Consider the following 24,397-nt stretch of genomic DNA (forward strand, 5'->3'; position numbering starts at 1 on the left):
GTAACCACTTTTATTTTGAAAGTGTTTTTAATTTTCATAAAGTAAAGCTTAAGTTTCATGTAAGATCACGAGAATTGAACCAATGCGGATGCAATCACATACAATAGATAGCATTATAATAATTACCTATAACTCGTTTTGACAAACTATTAGTCTTATGCAAACAGTTAATCATCAGCTACATTCTAATGTAAATGAAAGATGAAAAAACCCACGCTATTACGAAACCAAACACACTCGAATGTGTAAGTTCTTAGTAGTAATAAAGACGTATTTCCCCACTGAAGCGGACATGACTTACTTACACTATTACTTGCTATACTTAAATCTTAAGAGTGCTATACATGTGCAGTGGTAAAATACTATAACATTGTCTTCGTCACGAGATCCGAGAATCGTCCAAGGGTAAATTCCCGTAAATGTTTCTAAAAATGACAGTCATTCAAAATTCGATAATTGCCAGCTAAACATTTCTGAGATCGATAATAGATCCGCATTTTAGTCTGAATTTTGTTAATTACGAGTATTGATCTTTAGTTATGTTAGTAGACTGGTCTCGTAGACCGTGTTTGGCACATCTTCAGAACGATAAGGCCCTCGCCCCACTTCATTATCGCTGGCCAACATACAGTAGATGAGGTAGTAGACCTATATTATTTCAAGGTCGTTCATTAATTTCTATAACTATGGCGCGATGTATCTTGAATTCCTGAAATTTATTTTCGGAAATGGTAACCTGGTATACTATGGTTCCATGGTAAACTACCTTTAGGATCCGGTTAACTCATATTTAACACTTCTTGTTCTGGACGAAGACCACAGTCCAACAAGCGGACAGGAATATCTAATTAAAGTTAATAAATATGATTGAACAATCCATCTCTACTTACTCTTTTAGATAAAACAGGCATGATTTATATAAAGTAATAGCTACATGTCGGTTTCTTTAAGAGATTTGACATCGATCATAGCTACTAGCTGTATATGAGACTAGGTATATATCTAGGTCGAACCAATTAATCTTTGAAAGTACTAGTCATGCAAGTGACACTCGTACCACCATTTGTAATTCTCATAACTGTTTATTTGTCAATGAATAGTTCTGAACAATTAAGATATTTTATGATACTTTTGACACATAGTTTACGTTTTCCCATAGTAAAAAGTATACCATGTGTCAATCTAGGTTACAAACTATCTGTAAATCTAATTTTATTAAAATCCGTTTCGTTGTTTTTTCATGAAATAGTAACAAACATACATTAATACATACATTCTACAAACTAATGCATTAATAACATTAATAGGATTATAATGCATTATTCGTTTAACTTTAGTCTCTGTTGTAAAACTTGTAAGAAACCAAAGCTAGTTTATAATAGCGCTACACAACAGCAGTTTGTTGTAGCCAAATTCATTGTGCTCTTATGAACACCAATCCCTTCACGTTAGCTTGAATGAACTATAGAAATTCTCGAGAAAAGTGCACAGAATATAGGTGCCAATTTTCTTCTGTGTGTGTATTCCTTCTTAGTATACACCTAAAAGTAATTACAACTAAGCGCAAATTGCCTACGCGTAAAGATTCACTCAACAATCATCTTTAACTGATAACTGAAACTCTTTAAATACGCGTCTTGAAACAACTTAACTCATTCGTGACAAATAACTTTACCTTTCTAGTAACGAAAGAAAAAAAACGTACAGACGAGTTGAAAACCTCCTCCTTTATTCGAGTCGGCTAAAAATGTACTTCATTTGTTTTGCAATACTTTTGGTTACAAGTGTGGTGTATTCAGACAACGAGAACGAAAAACTTAGTGATTATGAATACGATACGTCGCCATGGAAACCAATTGTCGGATCTTATGGAGACCGTTCAAGACCTATCAAAGGTCCTTTGAAATTTGAAGACAAGAATTTCCTACACGGGGTGTTTGGTAAACCGTATATGCCGTCCTCAGTAGTGACAGGATTATACACTTTCCCATACTACGCTTACGGTGGTGTACCACCCTACCAGCCATACGTACCATACTATAATGATTATAGTTATTACATCAGAAAAAGCAATAAGGATAAACCTTATGTACCCTATTATAAGAATTAGTTTTGTTTATTCGTGTTTGTAAATATTAAGTGTCGTAGTTTAAGTGAAATAAAGTTCGCGTGACAAAATCAGACAGTTTTTTTTTGTTGCAGGCACCTTATTATGATTTCGATATAATATTAATACTACCTATTAATGCTGAGGTATGTATGAATTTATTATGAGTATATTTTTGGTCAAAGTGAGCTTATAATAATAATATAGCCCTAAAGTGCTGGTCAAGTAAAAAAATACTGAAAATGTGATTTTCCCTTTCAGTAAATAAAATTTACCATAATACGAATTTCTCTCAAACATTCATAATGACCAAAGGTGACCTATCGGAAACATACCAAATACAAACACAATAGTAAACAATTACGAAACCCACTCGTCACACGTACGAAGTAAATAAATATTGGATTCAATGTCAATGGTAATATTTATGATTCACATCGATTACTCAGCATTATTGAGTAATATAATGCGTGTAAGACTTTATACGTTATAACTTAGAGTTGCAGATTTCTAAAGCATATTTCCTTGAATGCTCTACACCTTTATTGACATACTTTATTAATTGTCATTGTCGCTGTGCTCTGAAAAGCTGAAAGGAAGGCTCTCTAAAAAGGAGTTGTTAAGTCTACGTTAAAAACTTACAATATTTCGAGAGCATTTGCTGAAATAACTTCCAAGTATTCAAGGTTTCGTCTTATTGATTTAAGATTGAATACACTTAAGTTTCGTAGAAAACCATTTTTTGAATATTTTTGCTTTACAACATAGAAAACCATTTTTTGAATATTTTTGCTTTACAACATAGAAAACCATTTTTTGAATATTTTTGCTTTACAACATAGAAAACCATTTTTTGAATATTTTTGCTTTACAACATGGAAGACCATTTTTTGAATATTTTTGCTTTACAACATAGAAAACCATTTTTTGAATATTTTTGCTTTACAACAACACACTCTTATACCCTTAATATCAATAAAAAAATAGAAGATGTGAAAAACGCGACATTGGAAAGGTAGATGCCCTCTGTAGGTAGATAGATAAGTATTTATCTTAGATTATAAACAACACTTAATACATAACGCCTGTTACATACGAGTTAATAGGCACTTGTGAACGAATCACGTGTTGCGGTTACTCAATGAGTTGTTACATGGAATATGTATTGTAGGTATAATCATATTATTAATAGCCTGGTTAACGACCCGCTTGAGGATCATCAAGGAAACATTAACTCCATAAGCTGTGAGGGAATTCACTAATGATTAGTTTGTATATTGTGGAGATGTACTATTGTAAAAAAAGTAAGTAAAAATGTATATGACGCAAAAGAAGTTTCAAAAGTCCTTTTTCTCTAACTTCTTCATGAAAATACGCCTAATCCTCATGGGGGGGTGTAGTTTCACAATATTTATTAGTTAGCTAATAATTTAGACTGTACCTACTTCTTCAAGGGTACAAGAAACTTTAATGACTTATAAATTAATAATGAGGCATTAGCCAACATAAATTGAGTTTAATTTATGAATCTGTACTTACTTAATATTATAAAGCTGAAGAGTTTGTTTGTTTGATTGTTTGTTTGTTTGTTTGTTTGAACGCGCTAATCTCGGGAACTACTGGTCCGATTTGAAAAATTCTTTCAGTGTAAGATAGCCCATTTATCGAGGAAGGCATCATCACGCTACGACCAATAGGAGCAGAGTACCAGTGAAAAATGTTACAAATACGGGGAAAATTATGATTCTCTTATGTGACGCAAACGAAGTTGCCCGGGTCAGCTAGTCGTACATATAACTCAGGTATAGCTATTATCCTCGGTATTTTATTCATGAACTATAGAGGTAGTAGCACCCGTGATTTGAAAATCCTGATAAAAGTAAGTATTTGACCGCTTTTACGTTAACTTGCGGCAAAGCCTTTAAAGCCTATTTTATTAAAACATCCTTAATTATGCGGTAGTATGTTAAGTTATTAATAAAGACTATTCAAGGAACCATTAAAGTTTCTTATTGTTGTACTACTTGTACTAGTATGTTTACGGTAAAATCAACCGAACAACAAAAAAGACAATTATTTGATACTTTTATAATTAATAACAATAACATAACAACTGTTTACCATATGATTTTAATTATACTTTTATGGTTTTAATGTTTTTATTATTGGTATGATAATCGTGGAATATTTTGAAACGACTAAGTTTAAGTGAAAAAATATTGAGTAATCTTTACCTAGTGAGTAACACTAAAAATAAATCACAGTTTGAACAAGCTCACGTGCTTCAAGTCCACACCAACTTAACATTTGATGAATAGTAACAAAAAGTAAAAGGTCTAGCTAATTACCTCCTTAATAATGTCCCATCGGCCATCATACTAACTGGTAAAACTATACATAATATTATAGAATAAAATCTAGCTAGCTAATACATACTTAGATCTCAGGAATGCCTGCACCGATTTATCATGATTTTAGTTTTGTTACGTTTATCTCCCTCGGAACAACTGCAGGGAACTTGCACTATTACAAAGTATTAGGTTTTTGTTTATATTTACCATGTCTGCAGTTTCCAACAATCAATGATTAATTAAAATATTTAAACAAAAGAGTATTAGCCATAACAGGAAGGCAGTAGGTGTAACATGATCTATTAATACTAAGATACTAAATTAAGTATCTGGACCAAACTACGAAAATAGCACTTTTTTATGGGTATTCCATTTCTATGAACTATTAAATACATTTGTCAATATTATGACGGGTGCTTGATGGGTAATCTCCCTTTGCCGAATGTCAACTAAGTCTGTGATCAAACATCACATTTGAGTCTGCATTAATTAACACCGTGTTATCATCAACTGTGTGCCTCAAAGTTTGACAATAATGTTCTTCTAAAAATAGACTTGGTTATGTAATACTCAAATGTACCTACAAGTCATTTATATTTAACACATAAATAAATAAATTTAACTCATTACGGTTCCACTCCTGAGCGAGGGCCTCCTCCTTTAATGAAGGAGGGGTTGGACCGCGAGTCCACCACGCTGGCCAATTGCGGGTTAGGGACTAATTCATAATCGGCTTTTCTTCTTCTTCTAGCGTTAGTCTCTTCTTACGACGCAGTCCGTTTTCCTGCTACTTTTTATTTTATTTCCATAAAAGTCTTTAATGGTTTAGTATTAACATTTTTCCTATCAGAAGTAGATTAGATATTAATCTTTACAGTAATTACTTTTCCATTATTGATACAGCTATCCTCGCTAAATGAAACAAGTTTAGGTTTTCAGTACCAAAATAATATTGGTCAATTTGTAGAGAAAATTTTAAGGTGTTAGAAAAACAGTTACTATTTTTAAGGAAGCTTTACTATCGCTGTAGAATAAAGTTGACAGTAAATTTCAAGATATTAAGTTTTATTCAGTTATACCGTCGTATTTTTCTCAAGCTCTCTTGAAAGAGCTTTACGTAAAACTGAATTCCAATGAATACAGCAGATACATTTTTATTAAAGCCGATGTAAGTAATTTTTATACGTAATGCGCCAAAAATACGCTGTACGAAACAAGCCGCGTGTCCATCCAAGCAATTAACGATCCCAAAAAAACTCGCCATGTTGAAAACCACATACATTTGATATTTCAATTAACAAGGATCTAAAAAAAATATGAACACTTTGTATGGAGTATATAAGGCACAGAAAATTGACCACAATGACAGTGTTGTGTGACAAACAGTTCGCGCTATGGCATCATCTAAGGTAATACTTATTGTGATATTACGAGAGAGGATAGGCTTCGTAGTAGATCGTATCAGTACCTCGATTCTCTACCTCTATCGACTAATTACACTAAGTACATTCTAAATGTCAAAATTCGATAGCTAGCCGGTTGTCGGTAGTCGATAGTGGTAGAGAATCGAGGTACTGATATTTGTGTTTAAAGCTTAAGTAGTTTTAGATAACAAATATTAAATTGTTGTAATGTAATGTTATGTATTGTTAAATTATAAATTGTTGCATAATATGCCATTAAAGTGGAGGCTTTTACTATTTAGTGGTATCGGAAAACTATAATTTATAGTGATTTCCTGAAAAAGTTTCAATCGTAACTGGTCTTTGAATGAACTGGAGTGGTCTATCGCCCAGCCAAATCATCTCTTTCTTCCATTGTTGAGCTCAATTAGTTACTTAAGAGTGCTATTTTAGAGAATTGTCTTCTCCATAATGTTTAAAAAAGGGCAGGGAAGATGATCAGTATTTTATGACAAAAACATGGCTGTTTTTAATACTATAAAACTTAAGTTGAATTGTTATCATAGCTAGTAAGTTAGATAAAAATATCAGACTGACAATTTAATTAAAAATATTTTACCGTAAATTTTTAATGTGAACGTTGATCTTTTCAGACCTTATTCATCCTCGGAGTATTGATGGCTCTCGTAGCCACAGCCTTAGCCCAAGGCTTTGGCGGCGGCCGAGGAGGCGGCTTCGGCGGTGGCGGCTTCGGTGGTGGCGGTGGCTTCGGCGGTGGCGGTTTTGGTGGAGGCCGAGGATTCGGTGGCAACCGTGGATTCGGCCAAGGCGGCTTCGGCCAGGGAGGCTTCGGTCAAGGAGGTTTCGGTCAAGGCGGTTTCGGCCAGGGAGGTTTCGGCCAAGGAGGTGGTTTCGGACAAGGTGGTTTCGGAAGACCAGGTTTCGGGCGCTAATTCCCACTTCGATACTGATTTCTGACCGACAGTCACATACGGACCTGAAAAGAAAATACATTGTTTGAATAATGTTTAACTAGAAATAATTGTTATTTTACTGTACATAATGTAAGTAGCTGCAATAAATAATGTTCCATTTTTGTTACTTAATGTCTTTTATTATTATTCACTTTTATATAAAACACCCTTTTAACTAGGATCGATTTACGTATAACTTAAATTCTTTTCTGACAATTATTTATAACGTAGGTACATGGTTAATGCGAAGGACTTTTAAAATATGTAAGATGCATATGCTTGGTCTAATTAAAACAATGTACTAGGTCATTGGCGGGTATCTAATAACCAGCCTATGCACACGTCAATCACGATTCTTAGAAAAATCACCTATAATATGTTTGTTGAAAACCACACTGAATATACTACAATTCAAGAAGATCTAATGATTATAATGAACCTATTGTATGAAGTATATAAGGAACAGTAAATAAACCACAATCACAGTCTGGTGTGATAATCAGTTCGCGAATATGGCATCATTCAAGGTAAATATACTATATCAATAGTAATTCGTACATGTCATATACACAATTCTAAGAAACTTGTGTTCCTACATCCTGTTCCAAACAAAATTCTTGGAAAATCTTTTAGACTCTCTCGCTCTCCTTGCCCTTAAATATCAAAATGTTGTCAAGACTGAAGACGTAAGCAGGATTCAGGCTTGCGTGACATTATCGATTGATGAGTTGCGGTGGATCAGCAAATATCTCAATAAATAATTAATGATTAAAAATAATGATAATATTAATTTCATGATGTTAATATATCTATATAAGTATGTATTTAGAAGTATATAAGTATGTTTATCAGTTATTTGGTTACCATAGTACAAGCTCTGCTTAGTTTGGAATCAAATGACCGTGTGTGAGTTGTCCAATGATATTTATTTATTTAAATACAAAACTAAGAAATAAAATCGCGATATAACTCAAAATCTTCTAAATTCCAGGTACTATTGGTCATCGGGCTGTTGATGGTGTTATTAGCCACAGCCGCAGCTCAAAGTTTTAGCGGCTTGAAGGGAGGTGGTGGCCAAATTGGAGGATTCGGCCCTGGAGGTTATGGCCAGGGAAATGGACAAAGAGGTTACGGGCAGGGCAATAATGGACCAAGAGGTTATGGGCAAGGCAATAATGGGCCAAGAGGTTTCGGCCAGGGAAATAACGGAGGAAGAGGTTATGGACAAGGTCAGAGAGGCTTCGGCCAAAAAGGAGGCTACTTGTAGAAAAGTTAGCGAAGAAAGAAATAAAATATTGTATAAATTGTTCATCCTTTGATAGCTGGATTTGATTAAATCAATGTTTCTTAAATTGTTATAATTATTTTGTAAATAAACGCTCCGAAACGATTATGTTATTTAAGTTATCAACAAACAAAAAAGGTCCATGTTTATTGATATGATTGCGTAACTCACTGAGTACTGAAACTCGATACAGATTTTTTGTTACATTTTTGTTGAGATTATTCAAAACGACAAATGGTAATTAAGCTGTAAAATGTCATGGCATTTTTTATGCCATGTCCAGCTGAGGAGGTCAAACAAGATGTCCGAAAACCGGCCAAAACCGTTACAATCCCGTTCCATTGTCATAAAAAAACAACAAAACATAATGAAACTCAATTTATTTATTTAGACTGAAGTGATAAGATATTCTGGTTTATTATCGAATTGGCAACGGTCAATGATTTCTAAACGGTACAGTATTAAACTGAAAATATAAAACGAACTGTACATTTTTTTAAGTTAAATAAAAAGAAATAAACCATAAATATCCCACTGCTGGGCCAGGCTCTCCTCCCGTAATGAGGGAATGGTTAGGTCTTGAGTCCACTCCGTTTGCCAATTGCAGGTTGGGGACTTTGCATACCTTCAAGAATTGTTTTTAAAGAATTCTCGGGCATGCAAGGTTGCATTACGATGTTTTCCTTCACCGTTGAAACAAGTGATAATTATTTCTAATACACACATAACTTCGAAAAGTCATTGGTGTGTTGCCTCGGGTTTCAACCTGCATCCTTTTGCGTGGGAGGTGCTAACTTATACCACTCGGCTATAATTGCTTGAGTTAAATATATTTAAAAATTATTTATACATCAAAACAAATTATCTAGCAAATAAAGTACAAAGAGCTTTTATAAAATGTTCTTTTATCACTTGGTAAGGTTTACAGGCTGTTTTAATACCCTACGCTTTATGTTTCGTCCTAAAAAGTTGTAGCAATATTCGTGGGAACCAATAAAAAACCTATTCAAATTACTCTCTCTTGTGATTAATAATTATAATTTCACGCTAATGTCAAATTTCGCTCGTCTTGTTTTAAATACATTAATTAACTTCTCAACGATTCTCAAAGTAAAATCTTCACAATCGTTTTAAATATTAATTAATTAATTGTTATTTTTACTTGTAATTATTAATAAGTAAGTATTTTAATATTTTTAAAAGTTTCCGCGTTTTCGTCAAAACTTAAAGGGCTATAATGAATGGAATAAGATTTTGACCAAGAAATGGACTTCACTGGTGCCCCCTAAAATATGCATATTAGTGAAATAGCAATAAAATCAAAGTTTTATTACCGAACGGTAAATCCTTAAATAACATGTTGAGAAACGATATAAAAAATAACACAGTTGTAGATTCCTCTATTTTGGGTATATATTTAGACTGATTTGTTTATCATTTGTATCAGTTTGTGAACAGAACACGAAGACTAAACAACATCCAGAATGGCAGAACCTAAGGTGAGAACACTCCGTTAAATATTACGGAAGTGACTAGGGATATCACGATTTAAAATTGCTTGCCGTATCTATGTATCTCTATTTCAGATAATTCTTCTGGCTGTTATTGCCGTAGTCTCCACGGTCGCAGGAAAGCCTATCGACTACGCCTACCCAATTTACAGTGATGGGTTTGCTCACCGCGCTGATGGTTTCAATATTCCCGGGGTTCCTAACATTCCAAACATTCCCAGCATCCCAGGTATTGGTGGTGCAGGTATTGGGGGGCCAGGAATTGGTGGGCCAGGAATCGGTGGGCCAGGAATTGGCGGGCCCGGCTTCGGTATTCCCGGTTTTGGAGGCCCAGGTTTTGGTGGGCCAGGTTTTGGCGGTCCCGGATTTGGTGGACTAGGAACAGGCGGATCCGGATTTAATATTCCCGGATTTGGAGGCTCTGGTGGCTCCCCAGGCGGTTTCTTTGGTAACGGGCTCGGTTCGTACGGTGGATAATTATTATAGATATTGCAATTAGTCAATTAAAATAACAGCTCAACAGAAATTCACACTTAAGTTCAAGTTTAAATCCTAATGATTACAATCAGAAAAAAGATATTGTTTTGTGTAATTACATTAAAATAATAGGTACATCTTTTAGGCACTAATAGTCAAAAAGTTAGGTTTGTGTTCATGATAATTTAAGAAATTGTTAGATTAACTTAAATTATTTATTTATTGTAACTTAACAAGCGTGTTATTTATTTTGAAATGTGTTCAAATCCGTACATTTTTTTACGTTTTACATAAATTATTTTCTACCTTTATTTGCATTTTTTTTTCTCATTACGAAGCACTTACCCAGAATTCACAATAAAAATTGCCAATGAGTGCAATACCTCTAAAAGCATTTAGGTAATTATTAGAGTTTTTTAAAAGATATGTGAAATAATTTTAATAATCGTTGTGACTTATCTTCTCGAACTGGAATGGCAATGATTTGATTCTTTTTGATATAGTTATGTTAAAGTAACTTCCCTAAGTAGTCGTTATTTTGCCATTGTAATGAAAAAATATATTCAGTATCAGGAGAAAGTTTCATATCCAAAAAGTTTGAGAAACATTGTCAAAAAGAAATGTCGCTCCATGTTCCAAAATGTTGAAAGTATTTAAGCCGTTTTGACAAAAAAAAATAACAGTTTGGGCTTAGAGGACGAAGTCGTAACAACTTAAAATGGCGATATCAAAAGTAAGTTTCATTATATTATTAGTGGATAAAATATTGATAAAATTTGTTAAAAGCGTAAACTTCTTATCAATTTCAAACTTTAAATCAAAGTATTCGTCATTTCAGATCCTATTATTAACGTTCCTGGTAGCCGTATTCGTAACGACGGTGTCAGCACAATTCGGCGGTCTCGGATTCGGTGACTTGGGCTTCGGCTTTGGCGGCAAGCCTTTTGGTAAACCGGGTTTCGGCGGCTTCGGTAAACCTGGAGGTTTTGGCGGCTTGGGTGGTTTCGGCAAGCCTGGCAAGCCTGGAGGGCTGGGCGGCTTCGGAGGTCTCTATGGATTAGGTGATTTGTACCGTGTGTACAATGTTCCTGAAAACGTTCCTGAAAACTCTGGCATTCCTTATTATAATTGGGAGCCTGCACCTGTACATAATGGACCACCAGCAAGTTAGAAAAATTGACAAACGCATTTAAGAATAATACTAATTTATTAATTAAATTATTATGTTAACTGCCTCGTCATTTTAGATGTAATAAATTATTTCTTTTTAACAAACGTGTTTTATTCAAACCTGTTTACAATTTATTAAGATACGTCCTAGTTAACGCATGTCAGTTGACAGATTGCTATTGCAAATGAAAGTGTTCCGCGGTACACCTCTAGGTGTAACCAGTATGAAGTTATAATAAAAAGGACATCGGAGATATAAATGTTTGATAATATACACATCTATGCTAAAAATTTAATTAAAAATAAATTATCAAGGCACTCTCCTGATTATGAACAGAAATATCAGAAGCCTATTACACTTATTGTTTGCTAAGTCAGAGTTTAACACGTTTTAATTTTAGGGTGTACATTTCAAGACGTGCTTGAAATTAAGTAATTAATTAAAGAACGCTTAGTTATTGACCTAACACTTAATCCCGTTTCATAAGCTGACATCCTAATACAGATTTGTTGTCACGAATGTGTAAAGAATTGTTCAAGATTATTTTCTTTAAAATCTTACCGTTTTCTAAAATTCTATCACATTGTAAAAATTTAACTGACTATGAAGAAAGTTGTTTTTTAATGGTACAAGTATCAGCACCCACGCACAATCAACGAGCTATATTCGTCGGAAATAATTGCAAGGGAACAACAAACTTATCTGAATATAAATGCTTATAATTTATTTAAAAAATATTATGCCCTTAAACATTTGTTTAACAATAAATTACATAATCTTAAAAAAAACCTAATTATAATCATTAAGTATAATTTCTAGCTCTCAGTCACTCAGGTTGTTAGCTGCCAAAGACGCTTGTCTATTTCGTATCACGGAAATATTGTTACAACTATCACAAATATTTTCAAAAACTTTACATCCATTAATTATATTGTAAGTTGTTACTTACAATATTAAATACCAGACTCAGACATACCGATTGTAAAGCACAAAAATAATATTATTCTTTATAGATTGGCGGTGGATTCGTCATCTGGTCGATAGTAGCTCGTGCGCTGTCGAAAAATTGAGCCATGAGTGACAAGAAAACAGTTCCAAACTGTAACGCCATCTTCGATCCCTTAATCAACGCGTTGTCCTTCAGATGAATATCGGTCTTCGGTATAATTGGATGATGATGGAACATTTCTTCTTTTATTTCTTTCTTTTCTTTTAATTCTGTTACTTCCTTTTCTTCTTTGACCTCTTCCACAAGTTCGACTTCTTTAACAACTACCTTTTCTGCTGCCTTGGCTGCTTCAGGGGGTGGTGGGACAGGAGAAACCGGCGGCGGAGGGACTGGTGACACTGGTGGTGGAACAACCAGCTTTACAGGAGGAGGCGGAGGCACTTCGGGAGGGGGAGGAGGTTTTGGAACTTCTGGAACAGGCACTGGAGGTTTTACTTCAACAGGTGGTGGTGGAGGCTTAGTATGTATAAACTCTTTCACTGATTCCTCATTCGATATATCAGTATATAGAGCTTTTGGTGGCACAGGAACCTTAGTAATTTTCTTAGGATGTATTATTACCATATTTGACGATATCGGAGGAACTGCATGAGGCTTTTCGGGTAGCGGCGGCAGTTCGTTCACTATTATTGGCATAGGAACTGGCAAAGGCGGTGGTTTTACAGAAGAAATCTGAATAACCACTGCAGGCTTAGGAGTAGATATTATAATTGGTACTGAAGATACGGGAGGCTTAGTCACCGGCTTGGGCAAAATTAGTAAAGGTCCAGTCCCGATATGTTCAATCTCGTCAAAATGTTCGAACACAGGTGCGGCTGGCCGAGGCACTCTCAAGGGTGGTTGAGGAACCATGTCATCTAAACTTCTCTTATGTATTTCTATTTTCTTTCCAAATACTCCAAATGGTGACCATTTTTCTTTTAGGAACTTAAATGGTTTCCGTTCAAGTGGTTTGAAATTGATTTCGAAACCTCTTTGAAAACTCAAACCTTGAAAAAAGGGGTCTCCATTGACTTCGATCCACTGCACTATGACGAATAACAAAGCGATCTGGGAACCAAATAAAACTTAATATTATTAACGTACACTTCACTTGGAACTAAATCACGGTGCAAATAGAATAAAGTATACCTTAGGAATGGCAGTCATTCTTTACCGAATTTCTAAATAAAAGTGAAATGAAAACTACTACGTTGTCTACTTTAAATTGGTCTTTTATTAACAATGAGATGTTCTATAACCATTGTTGAATGCCTATCTTGACCTTAGTATCAACACGCGATCGTGTAAAACTGTCAAGGGCCCAATTGTATTCATATTTCAATGTCACCGTTGATAAGGAAAGGTGAGATCTTAACCTGATTAAAAAGTTAGTCATTTATTAAAATCTGATTCAAATCGTAATAACACAAGTTTAATCATCAAAATCATGAAGAGCCGCTAAACGAGGTAAATAAAACGATAAAGTAATTATTTTATCACATTCAATATAACGTTTTTCGAATAGCTTACATATTTATTCTCCCTTTTATAGTCAATGTACTGCCTAATCGCTATGCAAAGTGAAAATATAGACCACTTAAAACAACGGCAACAAAATCACGCACTCATTACATAATACACAACAGTTAAAATGACCGGACATTGTTCATTCAAGCGATGTCATGTCCTCCTCGTCATACTTAATCAGAATGACAATGTTAGCAAAGATGTATAATAATAAGTTTTCCTTACAATTGGTATGTGCTCTGGGTATATTATGTAGAAACTAGACCTAACACACGTGAAGAAGAAAGTGTGTTGCGGTAGTAGGGATCCAAGTCAACTTGATTACAGATTACGACATGACAGTTGTGCGACCAGCGCTATTCGCTAACCATCTTTTGGAAAACAAAAGTCTTTGATTTCGTGTTTACTTTTTTTTTAAAGCATGTGAGTGTGAATTTTGGAGGATTTTGCAGTGTGTATAACTGTGACGCTCTCTGAATAAAGGATACAAAGGACAAGGAATAGTGAATTTACACTATAATTAATAAGGTGCGTTCATTAGTTATTATTGTTATATTTTCCATAATTAATCTTTTTTTTGTATTTTTAGCAAATAAAGGTAATTTTTTAAAATATTTCTAGGCTAACAAATGCACTCTAAGTTGAAATTTTATCTTATCGGCAAACCAACGCAACGAAAGAATACACATTACACAGTACCATCCTTAGCGTCGCGCAGTCGGATAAAAAGATAGGGCCGGATCAAACCTTTGTCACTGGTGAAAAACAAGTTAAAAAGCTAGTGTAGCAATATTTTTATATTGACATATTGTTTATCTTCCGAATAACTCGATGAAAAAACGAAACTGACCTTCACAACCAGTTTTTTTTTTAAGAAATACTCATATTTCACAGGGCTTTCTACGCCTAAGGAAATAATGCAAATAAGGCCGTTCACGGAAAGGCTCGTCTATCGTAAATTACCAGTTTAATTCAAACAATTTATTGCCTTTGGATTTGAAAGCAGGGTTCTAGAGTTAGTTACGCTCCAAGAATTCCTAAGAAAGCTGTGATGTAATAGATCGCGCGTAAAATTCCACTGAAACAAATTGTAATCGTAGCCGTTGTTTTTTGTATTCATTTTAAATAGTTTAAAAGTATTATGCATCAAAACAGCGTTACGTATCACCTAGCTAAAATTTAATTAAGTTTTGCTTTTTTTTATTATTATAAAACCTAGTATTGAAAAAACTTAGCAAATAGAATCAATAAAAAGTATCTACGAGTTTTATGACGATTTCTCTAGTAACGCGCCGTGGGACAAGTTATTGTTCCATTATAGGCAGTAAAGTATCATTTAACGATCATATTAATCAGTTGGAAATCAACTTTTCACTCAGTTCGACAAGTGTCTCTTGACAGGGTGACTAAAAGAAAATAAACCTATCTTTTTATCTAGGGGAGCAGATAATAAATTGATCTTCGACACTATTTTATTTTAAGAAAGATCTGCTATGCCCAGCGTGAGCTTAATGTGTTGTGGTTTGTATTTATGCAATTAGTTTTTCGAATTCACTAATGTCTAATTATTCTCAAATACATGAAGCCGCGAATACTCGTACTCTTTTTGTAATTGAAACTAAGTATAGGTTGACAAGATGATAGAGGAAGTAAAACCAAATTAACTCGTAGAATCTAACACATCACAGAATGCACCAAAGTCATAAAGTCGATGTCGGGGATTTTGTTTCTACAAGTCGCTGACATAATTCTTTTCAATAAGGAGTTGCCGACATCAAGTCAACATGTGTCGGAATGTCGGTTACTTTGGTGTGTATGTTACATTATACCTACCGCAAGAAGTTGTTGAATCCTGCGACCTACATAATAAATAAACAGACTTACTCAGTCCGGAAAAGCCTCAGTTACGAAATATTTGATTTGTATAAATGCTAATTATAAGAAAGTTCGATAAACGGCCAACTTTCGAACGCATCATAATACAACAACAGGCCGGTTTTTGACCAAATTCCGCATTAATCTGTATTTTAAAATGCAACAGTGTCGATGCTGCGTTAACCTCGTTTATCCGACATTATCATACGTTTTTAAATTCACTGGTATTCTCTTTATAAGAACGATTATACAAGATTGTATGATTAAGTTACGTAATGCGGTATACATTAAACGTATGAATATGTAGGCTATGAGAGTAAACCAGAATGGCTTCCGTTCGCGACCTCGTTTTGTTTAGCATAACTTCCTGTGGTCTTGTGAGTATTTCCGGGAAAAATAAGAGGCCTAAGGTAAATTTATTAAGTATTTGGGATACCTCTCGCATCCACCGCATTGATAACTGTCTAACTTACTTTGTAACAATCCTAGGAAAATAATTGTATTTTAATATAATGTGCGTAGCATTATTTCATTTTAACTATTGAAGCTTATTCTAAGTCATAGCATAGTTTACTAGCACAAAATCATTTAAATAGTCAGTTAAGACCACCCCTAGATCTTACACACGTTACATTACCTTATCTTTATAAAATAAAAACGAAAGTACATGCAACCCACTGAATGAGGATCACTTGTCAGAATGAAGAGTTGTCTACCATAATTAAATTGTACTTCTACTTACTAACGCTATAATTTTGTTTGTTCTTTGTTACAGAAGAATGCACAGAAGAATCATATCATCAATACTTATACTTTTAGCAATGGGTACACTGTGTAATGCATTTCAACCGTGGTTCTATCGGAACTCACAAGTAAACGAGAAAAGAAGTATGGCGTCGGCGCTAGTCAACTATCTGGACTACCTATTCCCTAAAGATGACTTCGAATTAAAAGTACTGAAGTGGGTCTTCGCGATGTTTGCTGATGATGAAATGTTGGCGTCATCGATTGACTGATGGTAGACCAAACTTATAGGAAAACACAGGGTACCAGACTATGCTTCAATATACCTTAGAATTTATGTGAATATATCAGAACTAAGAGTATACTGATGAATTTGTAACGCGTATTTTAAATAAGTTATGATTTGAGAAGGAAACCTTTTTCACTAGCGTTTTTTTTTGTATATTTTGTGTATTGTATAAATGTGTAGAAGACACTGTAAAAAAAAAAGTCAATTTTAATAAAGGCAGATCTTAAGGAATCAATTTTATTAAACCAGCGTAATGTGTGGTAACCTAAATTAATGAGTAAATGTTTATATAATGTAATGTAGTTTAATGTAGCTTAGTTTTAGTTTGTATAATATTGCCTGACTGAATTTAATTTATTATATTTGTAATTAAATGTAGATAATTACTTTGTGTCCTAATTTTATTTTTGAAAACAACCAATAAGTAGCCTATTTTTGTCTATCCTGCAAGCACTATATTACAGGAAGATATTTTTTTTGTGCGAGAATCAAACCTAAGACTCCCCGACGCAGTCACAGTGGCAGACCATAGAACTTTTAGGTAACATGGTCTGCAATCTATATATGATATATAATATGATTATTATGAAACACCTCCGATATTGCAACAAATACATTTTCAGCATGCTTCTTATTATATAGCAACGATACCTACATGTCTACTTATTATTGCTAGTATAATACTGACAGGCTCTGCTGCGTAACTAAATATTAAACTAAGTAACCAGAAAATTGCTTAACTCGCCTGAACCTTCGAAGAACTTACTTCTACATTACTTTTAAAAAGAAGGCATCAAGAGCTATGCTGGTTTGTTACAATAAGTAGGGAAACATGGACAAATAGACAAATATCTGACTCCAAACATTATCATTTTAATGGCAAGTTATATCTATGTACATAAACATTACACCAACTACTCAATGTTAATGTACAAACTAGCCAAATCCAGACATAGTTGGGGCGAGCCGCTTATATAATAAACGGCAATATGATGGTGGCGACATGATCGGTCTTAGGTCGTGGTCAACCTGGTTAGTTCATCTCTATATAATGACTAAACAATCATATCTGTATTGTCAAGTTGTTCTTACTCATTTTGCTCAGATTTTCTTATGAGGCGTAAGTTATGCCTACTTCAGCACTTGAGTTCAGTTATTATGTTTAATTCATGTTATTTATTAATATATAAAGAAAACACACTGTCATTTGATTCCAAACTAAGCAGCTCTTGTACTATAGTTTCCAAATACCTGATAAACATACTTATTTTTTATTTTTATTTTTTTTCTTAAAAAGACAACTCCCGCACTAAGAATTGCTCTTGTGTCGCGGGGACTTTTACAAACATACAAACAACGGACACAAAGCACAGCCAGACCCGAAACAATTATTTGTGGATCGCACAAATAATTGCTCCGTGTGGGAATCGAACCCTCGACCTCCCAATGCAGTGGTATCGGCGTGGTGACCTAAACCACTGCGCCACGGAGGCAGTCTTCGGAATACATACTTTTATAGATAAATCGACAACCAGGCTCGGAACAGATAGGCTTGTCTCACAGATATTTATCCCGAGTTGGATTTGAACCTATTTCTTATGAACATTTAGCAAAATTCATACTTTTCACAGCTGTGCAAAAAAGTTGCTATAAATGCAGTGTCAAAGTTTAAAAGTACCAAAAGTAAGTAAGACTTTGCACATGAAAAATGAACAAGTGAACTTTTGCAAATATTCGCAACCACGTTGGGTTCAGATAATAAAAAATATCACGTTGTATTATTTTATTTATTTTTTTGTTACAGTTTTACACACAATCCGGTTGTCTGCCGTCTCTACGCATCTCGTCACGCGCTTCCGGGTTGTCTTCCTATTTTTAGTAGTCTTCTTGGGCTTTGGGGGCTTTTGCTGAGGAGATTTTGTTACTGTCGGTTCATCAGACCCTAGTAAAACTTCCTTTGAATTCTCTGGATCATAATCCTCATCGGTTTTATCTGGTTCCGACACATCAACCTCAACGCTTGGAGGACGGTTGTCCCACATTGGAGGTCTTCTCGGATTCGTAAATGGACCTATTTCATAGCCACATTCTAATCTGCCCCTCCTTATCCTGCAGTGTTCTGACAATTGGTGTATTTCATCGTGAGGTTGAGGTGTACCTACATTCTTATTGTATCCACAAAGCAGTCTTTCACCTACAACTCTGCAAAAATTACGATCAAATTCATACGGACAACAGCGCTTACGGCCCTTAGTTGGATGCTGAGGCGAGATAAGGGGGGGCTGCGTAGTAGAAGGATTGTTGTTTTTGCGGCCATCAACATTAAACAGCTGTTTACCTAGATCTTGAAAACGATTGCAACTTGAACAGCTACTAGCTGCCGCCAACTGAATGACAACCGCGAATATCTGTAACAAATATTGAGAATATTAATAAAATTACGACGAAATCTAATTCACTGAAGAAATAGCTTTTCCCACGATACATTCTTAATAGGAAAGAAGACATTACAGATACAGTAGCTTCACAGTGGCGTAACGTTCAGACCCCTTTTGATAATATTTTTTTAGCTTTGCTCAATTTAAGAAAATAAGAAAAGTGATATTGAACAATTACTAACCACAACAAAAGAGTACGTATTCCAATAGAACGACGGCATATCCCTTATCTCAAATCATGGCCTTTGCATTTTAATTAACATTGTACATATGGCGTGTGGTACAGTTGGCGAACTATTGACGGCACAAATGTCCTCAAATATTTGATATTCATTATTTATGTTACTTAAACAGCCATAATATTGTCCTTTTAAGCAACCTATTTTCTATGCCAAATGCGTCTATATCTATAAGACTGAGGTCAACTTTGTCAATGTTAATATTATCTAATATGATATGATTATCAGCTATCAATTTACTCCAATGTTCGTTGTTTTTAATGGCACTCTTAGCCCAGTGCCACAGTTGCCTCCGTAGCGTTTTCTTTAGTACTTTGCTAGTGGCACTGCTGCTGCGGTGCGGGGAGGTCTGTGTTGGGTGACGAGGTGTTTTAGAACGTTTTAATTCCTTTTTATTATATTTTCTTATTACAGACATAATATATGTTTTCATTTCTGAATCTGTAACTTGAATTTTACCAGTATACGGTTCGTCGTCTAATAGTAAATCGCGACTCATAACCTGCCATATTTTTTTACTGACTTGAAATTCCAAATGTTTATCGGTACTAGTTTTTTCTTCGATTGAATGTTTGTTTTTCTTGTGAAGTTTAGGTTGGCTCTTGTTTTGTTTCACGTCGGAGTCAGAGCTGCTTTGTATTTTATTTAGTTCTATAGCTTTGGCTATTTTACTTTGATGTTTCTGTACTTTATTTTTGTCCGAGCTATTAGTTCTTTCATTAGATTTCTTTCTTTTGCTCGAGTGTCGCACGCTGCTCGGTCTTCTATGATTACTACTACTACGAGACTTCTGTTGATGTATACTGGGTGCATTCTTAGTTTTCTCTTGTCTGCCTTTTGGGCTTGGTTTAGATTTCGGTTTATCGTGCTTTTTCTTCTCCATACTAGGAGATGTCACAGGCTGAGACTTAGATGCAAATTTTGCTTTATCGTTTTCAGTTGGGCTGATGTCCCTTGTAGAAAGAGGAATACAACTTTGGGCAATTGGATGTTGCTTGCCAGATGATATATTTTCTTCTTCAGTAGGTTTCTTTATCGATGAAAAAAATGAATTCTCGGCGTGCTTCAAATTCTTAACGATCTGTCAACAGAAATATGTATTACTTTTCTAAGGAAGAAGGAAACCAAAATGTAGAGGTATATTTGAAACGGACTGACCCATTTTTACTATCAATAACTAATCAAATGTGCGTCAAAAATAGCAGAACGTTAAAAAGATGCAGTAAAAATTGCGATATGTCGTGAATAAGAAAGAAAAGTAGTGTAAGGAACTTAATAGTGTGTCAATAAATTTTACTTGTAGTAAGGCTATTAAAATAGTGATTAAGAACATTAAAATAATTTCGATTATAATTATTATTAATTGTAATTTTAATAAAATATAAATAGGTTATAATAACATTTTATTTTATCTTAACAACATTACTTTTACATTATCTTCTTAATTTATATTTTTGATTACATCTCCGATAAATATGGCCGCAAGTCAATCCCATCAAGAATAGCATCGAACTTGCGTTTTGATGCCAGAAAAGTTTGTTTACTTTTAACAAACAGTTGTGAAGCGCCTTTATTTCGTATTTGTGCATCTGCGTATTGTGTCAGCAATGTGTCTAATTTCTTTTGGTTTATTTTTTTAGGATTTAATTTCGCTTTTCCTAGTTCCAAGTCCGATATTGTCCTTTTACCCAAATCGTTGACTAGTTCGTCTAACTTCAACATTTGGTAAAAAGATAAATTGAATTTGCCTTTAATCACTGAAGCATTTCTTTTTAATGTTTCCAATTCCTTATTTTTCGCCATATCGTATTCGGTTATCATTCGGTCTAATAGCATCTTATTTAGGCTTTTTTCATTAAAATCGGATTGTCGTGAGAAACCTGCTAGAGACAATCTTCCTCTATTGTAATCTGCAATCATTGCATTTAATATTTTTTCTCTAGACCCTTTAACACTAAATCGCTTCTTTAACTTGTTTGCTTTCATTCCCTCGATCAGATGTATGTCTCTTATGGTTATTTTAGATGGTTTAATTTTTCTTCTAAAGAGTGTAACAATTGATTTCGTGTGTGATGCTCCTCCTGGTTTCAATTTGTTGCAGAAGCGTATCCAGGCTATACGAATTCCTGTGCGATTATCAATTGCTTCGTTTTAAAAGTGTTTGTACTGTTCAAACTTGTTGTACACCAAGGGTTACGATAACTATATTCATTTCGAACGTCATGTACATAGTTGATTTAAATCGCGAAGAAATGATAACGCCCGACGACAACATGGATTATCGTTTGCCATACGGAATATACTTCATCTTATTGGGTTAATAAGCGTTATCAATATTCTAATATTAAACAATACATATCAAGGGAACATTTAGATTGTGTGTTAACTTTTTAGTACCTATTCGTTTTAAAAAGTACTTAGTTTTTTATAATATTTTGGACCAGGTTATTCATATTTATTTATTTAACCAGAGGTTTATTTATGTATTTAAATACTTTATCTCAAAATAGTATTTTAGCATAAGACATTTAGCAAATTACAATCTTACTTTGTACAATCTAAAAGTACTTAGGACTGGTCGTAAAAAATAACAATTCCTATAGTCTACATAATAAATATGAACATATACTTACTCTGCTTGCTACGGATGCACATCTTGTAGATAGAAGACTTTCTGTCATATTATTTAATAGATTTCTGACAATTTGCTTTGGACTGCGGAAATCTACAGATGGCCCTTGAGATTTCTACAGTTTGATGATTTATATTTTTGCAAAGGAGGGGTTTCAAATGTATACTGGTAATATTGAAAGTTACAAATATGATTATTATATTACGTCAATGGTCCATGGTTTTCCTGATCTGTATCTTAATACCTGAATGGTATGGTAATAGTGGTTTTTTCTATTAATTTTACATTTTCGATATTTTTTTTATCTTTGTCGAAAATGATGACATTGACAATTTTAATCTTTATGCACGCACCACAAATTACGATAAAGACCGCTGGACTCGAAAGAAGAATTTATACATTTTGAAAATAATACAGAGCTTTTGAAGTTTGATGTAAAAAAAAACTGATTTTAATTATTTATCTAATACCCGCAAAGGAATGGAAATATGTGATTACTTTTTTTAACGTAGACTGCTGATTCCAAGACCATTTTGTTTCACAAAATTAAATAAAACTAACATATACAATAGACTACTATACTTGCCTTTTCTGGGCAAAATGGCATTAGATTTTATGCCAGATGCTTTAGAACTCGTCGATTTAGTACTTCACTTTAGCAGATAGATAAAGTCTCCACCATAGAGTTACTAGAATCTTATTGCAACATCCAACAATATAAAGAGGTAGATATTTACGGCACTTGTCATTTATAAATTGACAGACGTCAATATTATTGTATCATTGTATTTAAATATAAAGTACTGTGTACTGTTCTGTAACTCATGGACTGCAGCAGATTTCCTTAATGTCTTCGTATTTCATCTAAACTTAGTAATAATATTCCGTAAAATGAAATTGAGTTGGAAAGGTAAGAGTTACAAAGGTCACGGATGATAAGGGTGTTGATGCAGCTGTAAAAGTGTTGAGGTAATTATCACTATTAATTCTTGGGAAAATAAAACTTCAGTGAATATTTATACTATGAGACAACATCAACAAATCATTGTATTTAAGGATCATTTTATTAAATCTCGCACTTTGGAAACACGTATTTTCTTCAAATCTTCCACAAAACGGTTCGACACAACGTATTTTAGATGGGTTTTCGATATAATGTAGGAGAGACCTCTCTTCTTTTTCTTGCCTTGCTCAAATTTGTTAAGTAACGAATCAATTTCTTTTTCATCAACCTTCTCGGGGTCTAATTTTCTTTTTAATATGTCGAGTTGTGTAGGATCGGCTTTTTTTAATTCTTTAATTAATTTATCTAATGCTTCTTTTATGGTGCCGCCGTCAGACCCATAATTCTTTTTGATCTTTTTAGCATTCTTTTGTATTTCTTTAATATCACTTTGTTTCTTTGCATCAGTATATTTTTGCATTACTTCGGTTAGATGTTTAAAGTCTAGATTAGATTTACTTAATTTAGATTTGGAGTACGATCGTAACTCCGGGGACTCCTGTCTATACTCAAAAAGATAATGGTTTATTATTTTAAGTTCATTATCTGTTAATGAAAAATTGTTTTTTAATTGCTCTTCGGCCATTCCTTCAATTAATCTTAGGTCTTTTTCGTTAAGGTTTTTGAAAAAAGTCGACATTCTACGTTTTGATGCACTATTCTGAAGTTTTATTTCGGATATAACGACTGACAGTCCCTTTTTATCTTTACTTCCTGATTCGTATTTTGTTAACAACATATCCAATTCTCTTTTATTTATTTTCTTGGGATCTAGATTATCTTTGACTAATTTGACTTGGGAGGATTTTCCGTTATTTAAATCTTGAACCATTTTATCTAAAATTACTTGTCCATCACTAGTCAATTTACATTTATTTTTTATAACTTTTAGGTTTTTTTCTATATCTTTGATGTCTTGCTGTTTTTTTGCATCGTCATAATTTTGTAATACTTTATTTAAGCGCTTTTTATCTAGTTTTTTCTTCGTTGATTTAGGTGTTGACTTTGGAAGTGGTAAGTTTTTGTCATCATAATCACGGAGCAATCTTGTTAATATTTTACGGTTATCATCGGTAATAGAATATTTCTTTTTTAATTCTTTTTCCTGTATTCCCTTAATCATTCTTATATCTTCCTGATCAAAATTAGATAAACGAATCTTTGTATTCGATGTTTGACGACTGCCGGAATCTTTTTTTCCTAGACCTTTCATTTTATTCCTAAGGTTTCCGTAATTAACGCCAAGGATGTAATAATTATCCCAATTTCGACGTTTGCCCAAGCAAAACACTTTTCTGAAGCACTTCTTAACTATAGAGAGTAAACATGTTCGAATACATTTATGGCATTTTCTTCTCATATTCTTATAGCAACGACGGA

General features: G+C 34.0%; 5 protein-coding genes across 7 annotated transcripts; 3 read left to right on the plus strand and 2 right to left on the minus strand.

Moving 5' to 3' along the window:
• The first annotated feature begins 5,751 nt into the window (after window positions 1-5,751).
• LOC142980304 (uncharacterized) lies at window positions 5,752-6,962 on the plus strand. The gene is made up of 2 exons (XM_076125680.1): window positions 5,752-5,867; window positions 6,515-6,962. The coding sequence occupies exons 1-2, from the start codon at window positions 5,853-5,855 to the stop codon at window positions 6,812-6,814; spliced, it is 315 nt and encodes a 104-aa protein (XP_075981795.1). The 5' UTR covers window positions 5,752-5,852; the 3' UTR covers window positions 6,815-6,962.
• A 2,604-nt stretch (window positions 6,963-9,566) lies between these two features.
• On the plus strand, window positions 9,567-10,185 carry LOC142980290 (uncharacterized). The gene is made up of 2 exons (XM_076125660.1): window positions 9,567-9,619; window positions 9,707-10,185. Exons 1-2 carry the CDS (start codon window positions 9,605-9,607, stop codon window positions 10,106-10,108), a joined length of 417 nt encoding a protein of 138 aa, XP_075981775.1. The 5' UTR covers window positions 9,567-9,604; the 3' UTR covers window positions 10,109-10,185.
• Window positions 10,186-10,789: 604 nt separating this feature from the next.
• On the plus strand, window positions 10,790-11,279 carry LOC142980189 (uncharacterized). The gene is made up of 2 exons (XM_076125524.1): window positions 10,790-10,841; window positions 10,947-11,279. The coding sequence occupies exons 1-2, from the start codon at window positions 10,827-10,829 to the stop codon at window positions 11,277-11,279; spliced, it is 348 nt and encodes a 115-aa protein (XP_075981639.1). The 5' UTR covers window positions 10,790-10,826.
• An 878-nt stretch (window positions 11,280-12,157) lies between these two features.
• LOC142980283 (uncharacterized) lies at window positions 12,158-13,557 on the minus strand. Its single transcript, XM_076125652.1, has 2 exons — window positions 13,420-13,557; window positions 12,158-13,338 (listed from the first exon to the last, which is right to left on the minus strand). Exons 1-2 carry the CDS (start codon window positions 13,435-13,437, stop codon window positions 12,280-12,282), a joined length of 1,077 nt encoding a protein of 358 aa, XP_075981767.1. The 5' UTR covers window positions 13,438-13,557; the 3' UTR covers window positions 12,158-12,279.
• A 4,927-nt stretch (window positions 13,558-18,484) lies between these two features.
• On the minus strand, window positions 18,485-22,326 carry LOC142980284 (uncharacterized). Of its 3 annotated transcripts, XR_012959862.1 has the most exons (4): window positions 22,016-22,326; window positions 19,326-20,463; window positions 19,044-19,113; window positions 18,485-18,907 (listed from the first exon to the last, which is right to left on the minus strand). XR_012959862.1 is itself a non-coding variant. In XM_076125653.1 (2 exons), the coding sequence occupies exons 1-2, from the start codon at window positions 19,362-19,364 to the stop codon at window positions 18,493-18,495; spliced, it is 660 nt and encodes a 219-aa protein (XP_075981768.1). In that variant the 5' UTR covers window positions 19,365-20,463; the 3' UTR covers window positions 18,485-18,492. The 3 variants fall into 3 exon arrangements, 1 of the variants encoding a protein (XP_075981768.1); XR_012959861.1 differs by having other exon boundaries at window positions 18,485-19,113; XM_076125653.1 differs by lacking the exon at window positions 22,016-22,326 and having other exon boundaries at window positions 18,485-19,113.
• Window positions 22,327-24,397: the final 2,071 nt, after the last annotated feature.

Source organism: Anticarsia gemmatalis, chromosome 17 (genome assembly GCF_050436995.1).
Source record: "Anticarsia gemmatalis isolate Benzon Research Colony breed Stoneville strain chromosome 17, ilAntGemm2 primary, whole genome shotgun sequence".
In the NCBI taxonomy this organism is placed as follows: Eukaryota; Metazoa; Arthropoda; class Insecta; order Lepidoptera; family Erebidae; genus Anticarsia; species Anticarsia gemmatalis.

What these genes read in the sequence shown, in the direction of transcription:
- LOC142980284 (XM_076125653.1), bottom strand. Translation starts at nt 19,364, where the DNA reads ATGCCGTCGTTCTATTGGAATACGTACTCTTTTGTTGTG. An exon ending in ATACGTACTCTTTTGTTGTG is followed by an intron (nt 19,114 to 19,325) that starts GTTAGTAATTGT and finishes TATTTGTTACAG; the next exon opens with ATATTCGCGGTTGTCATTCA.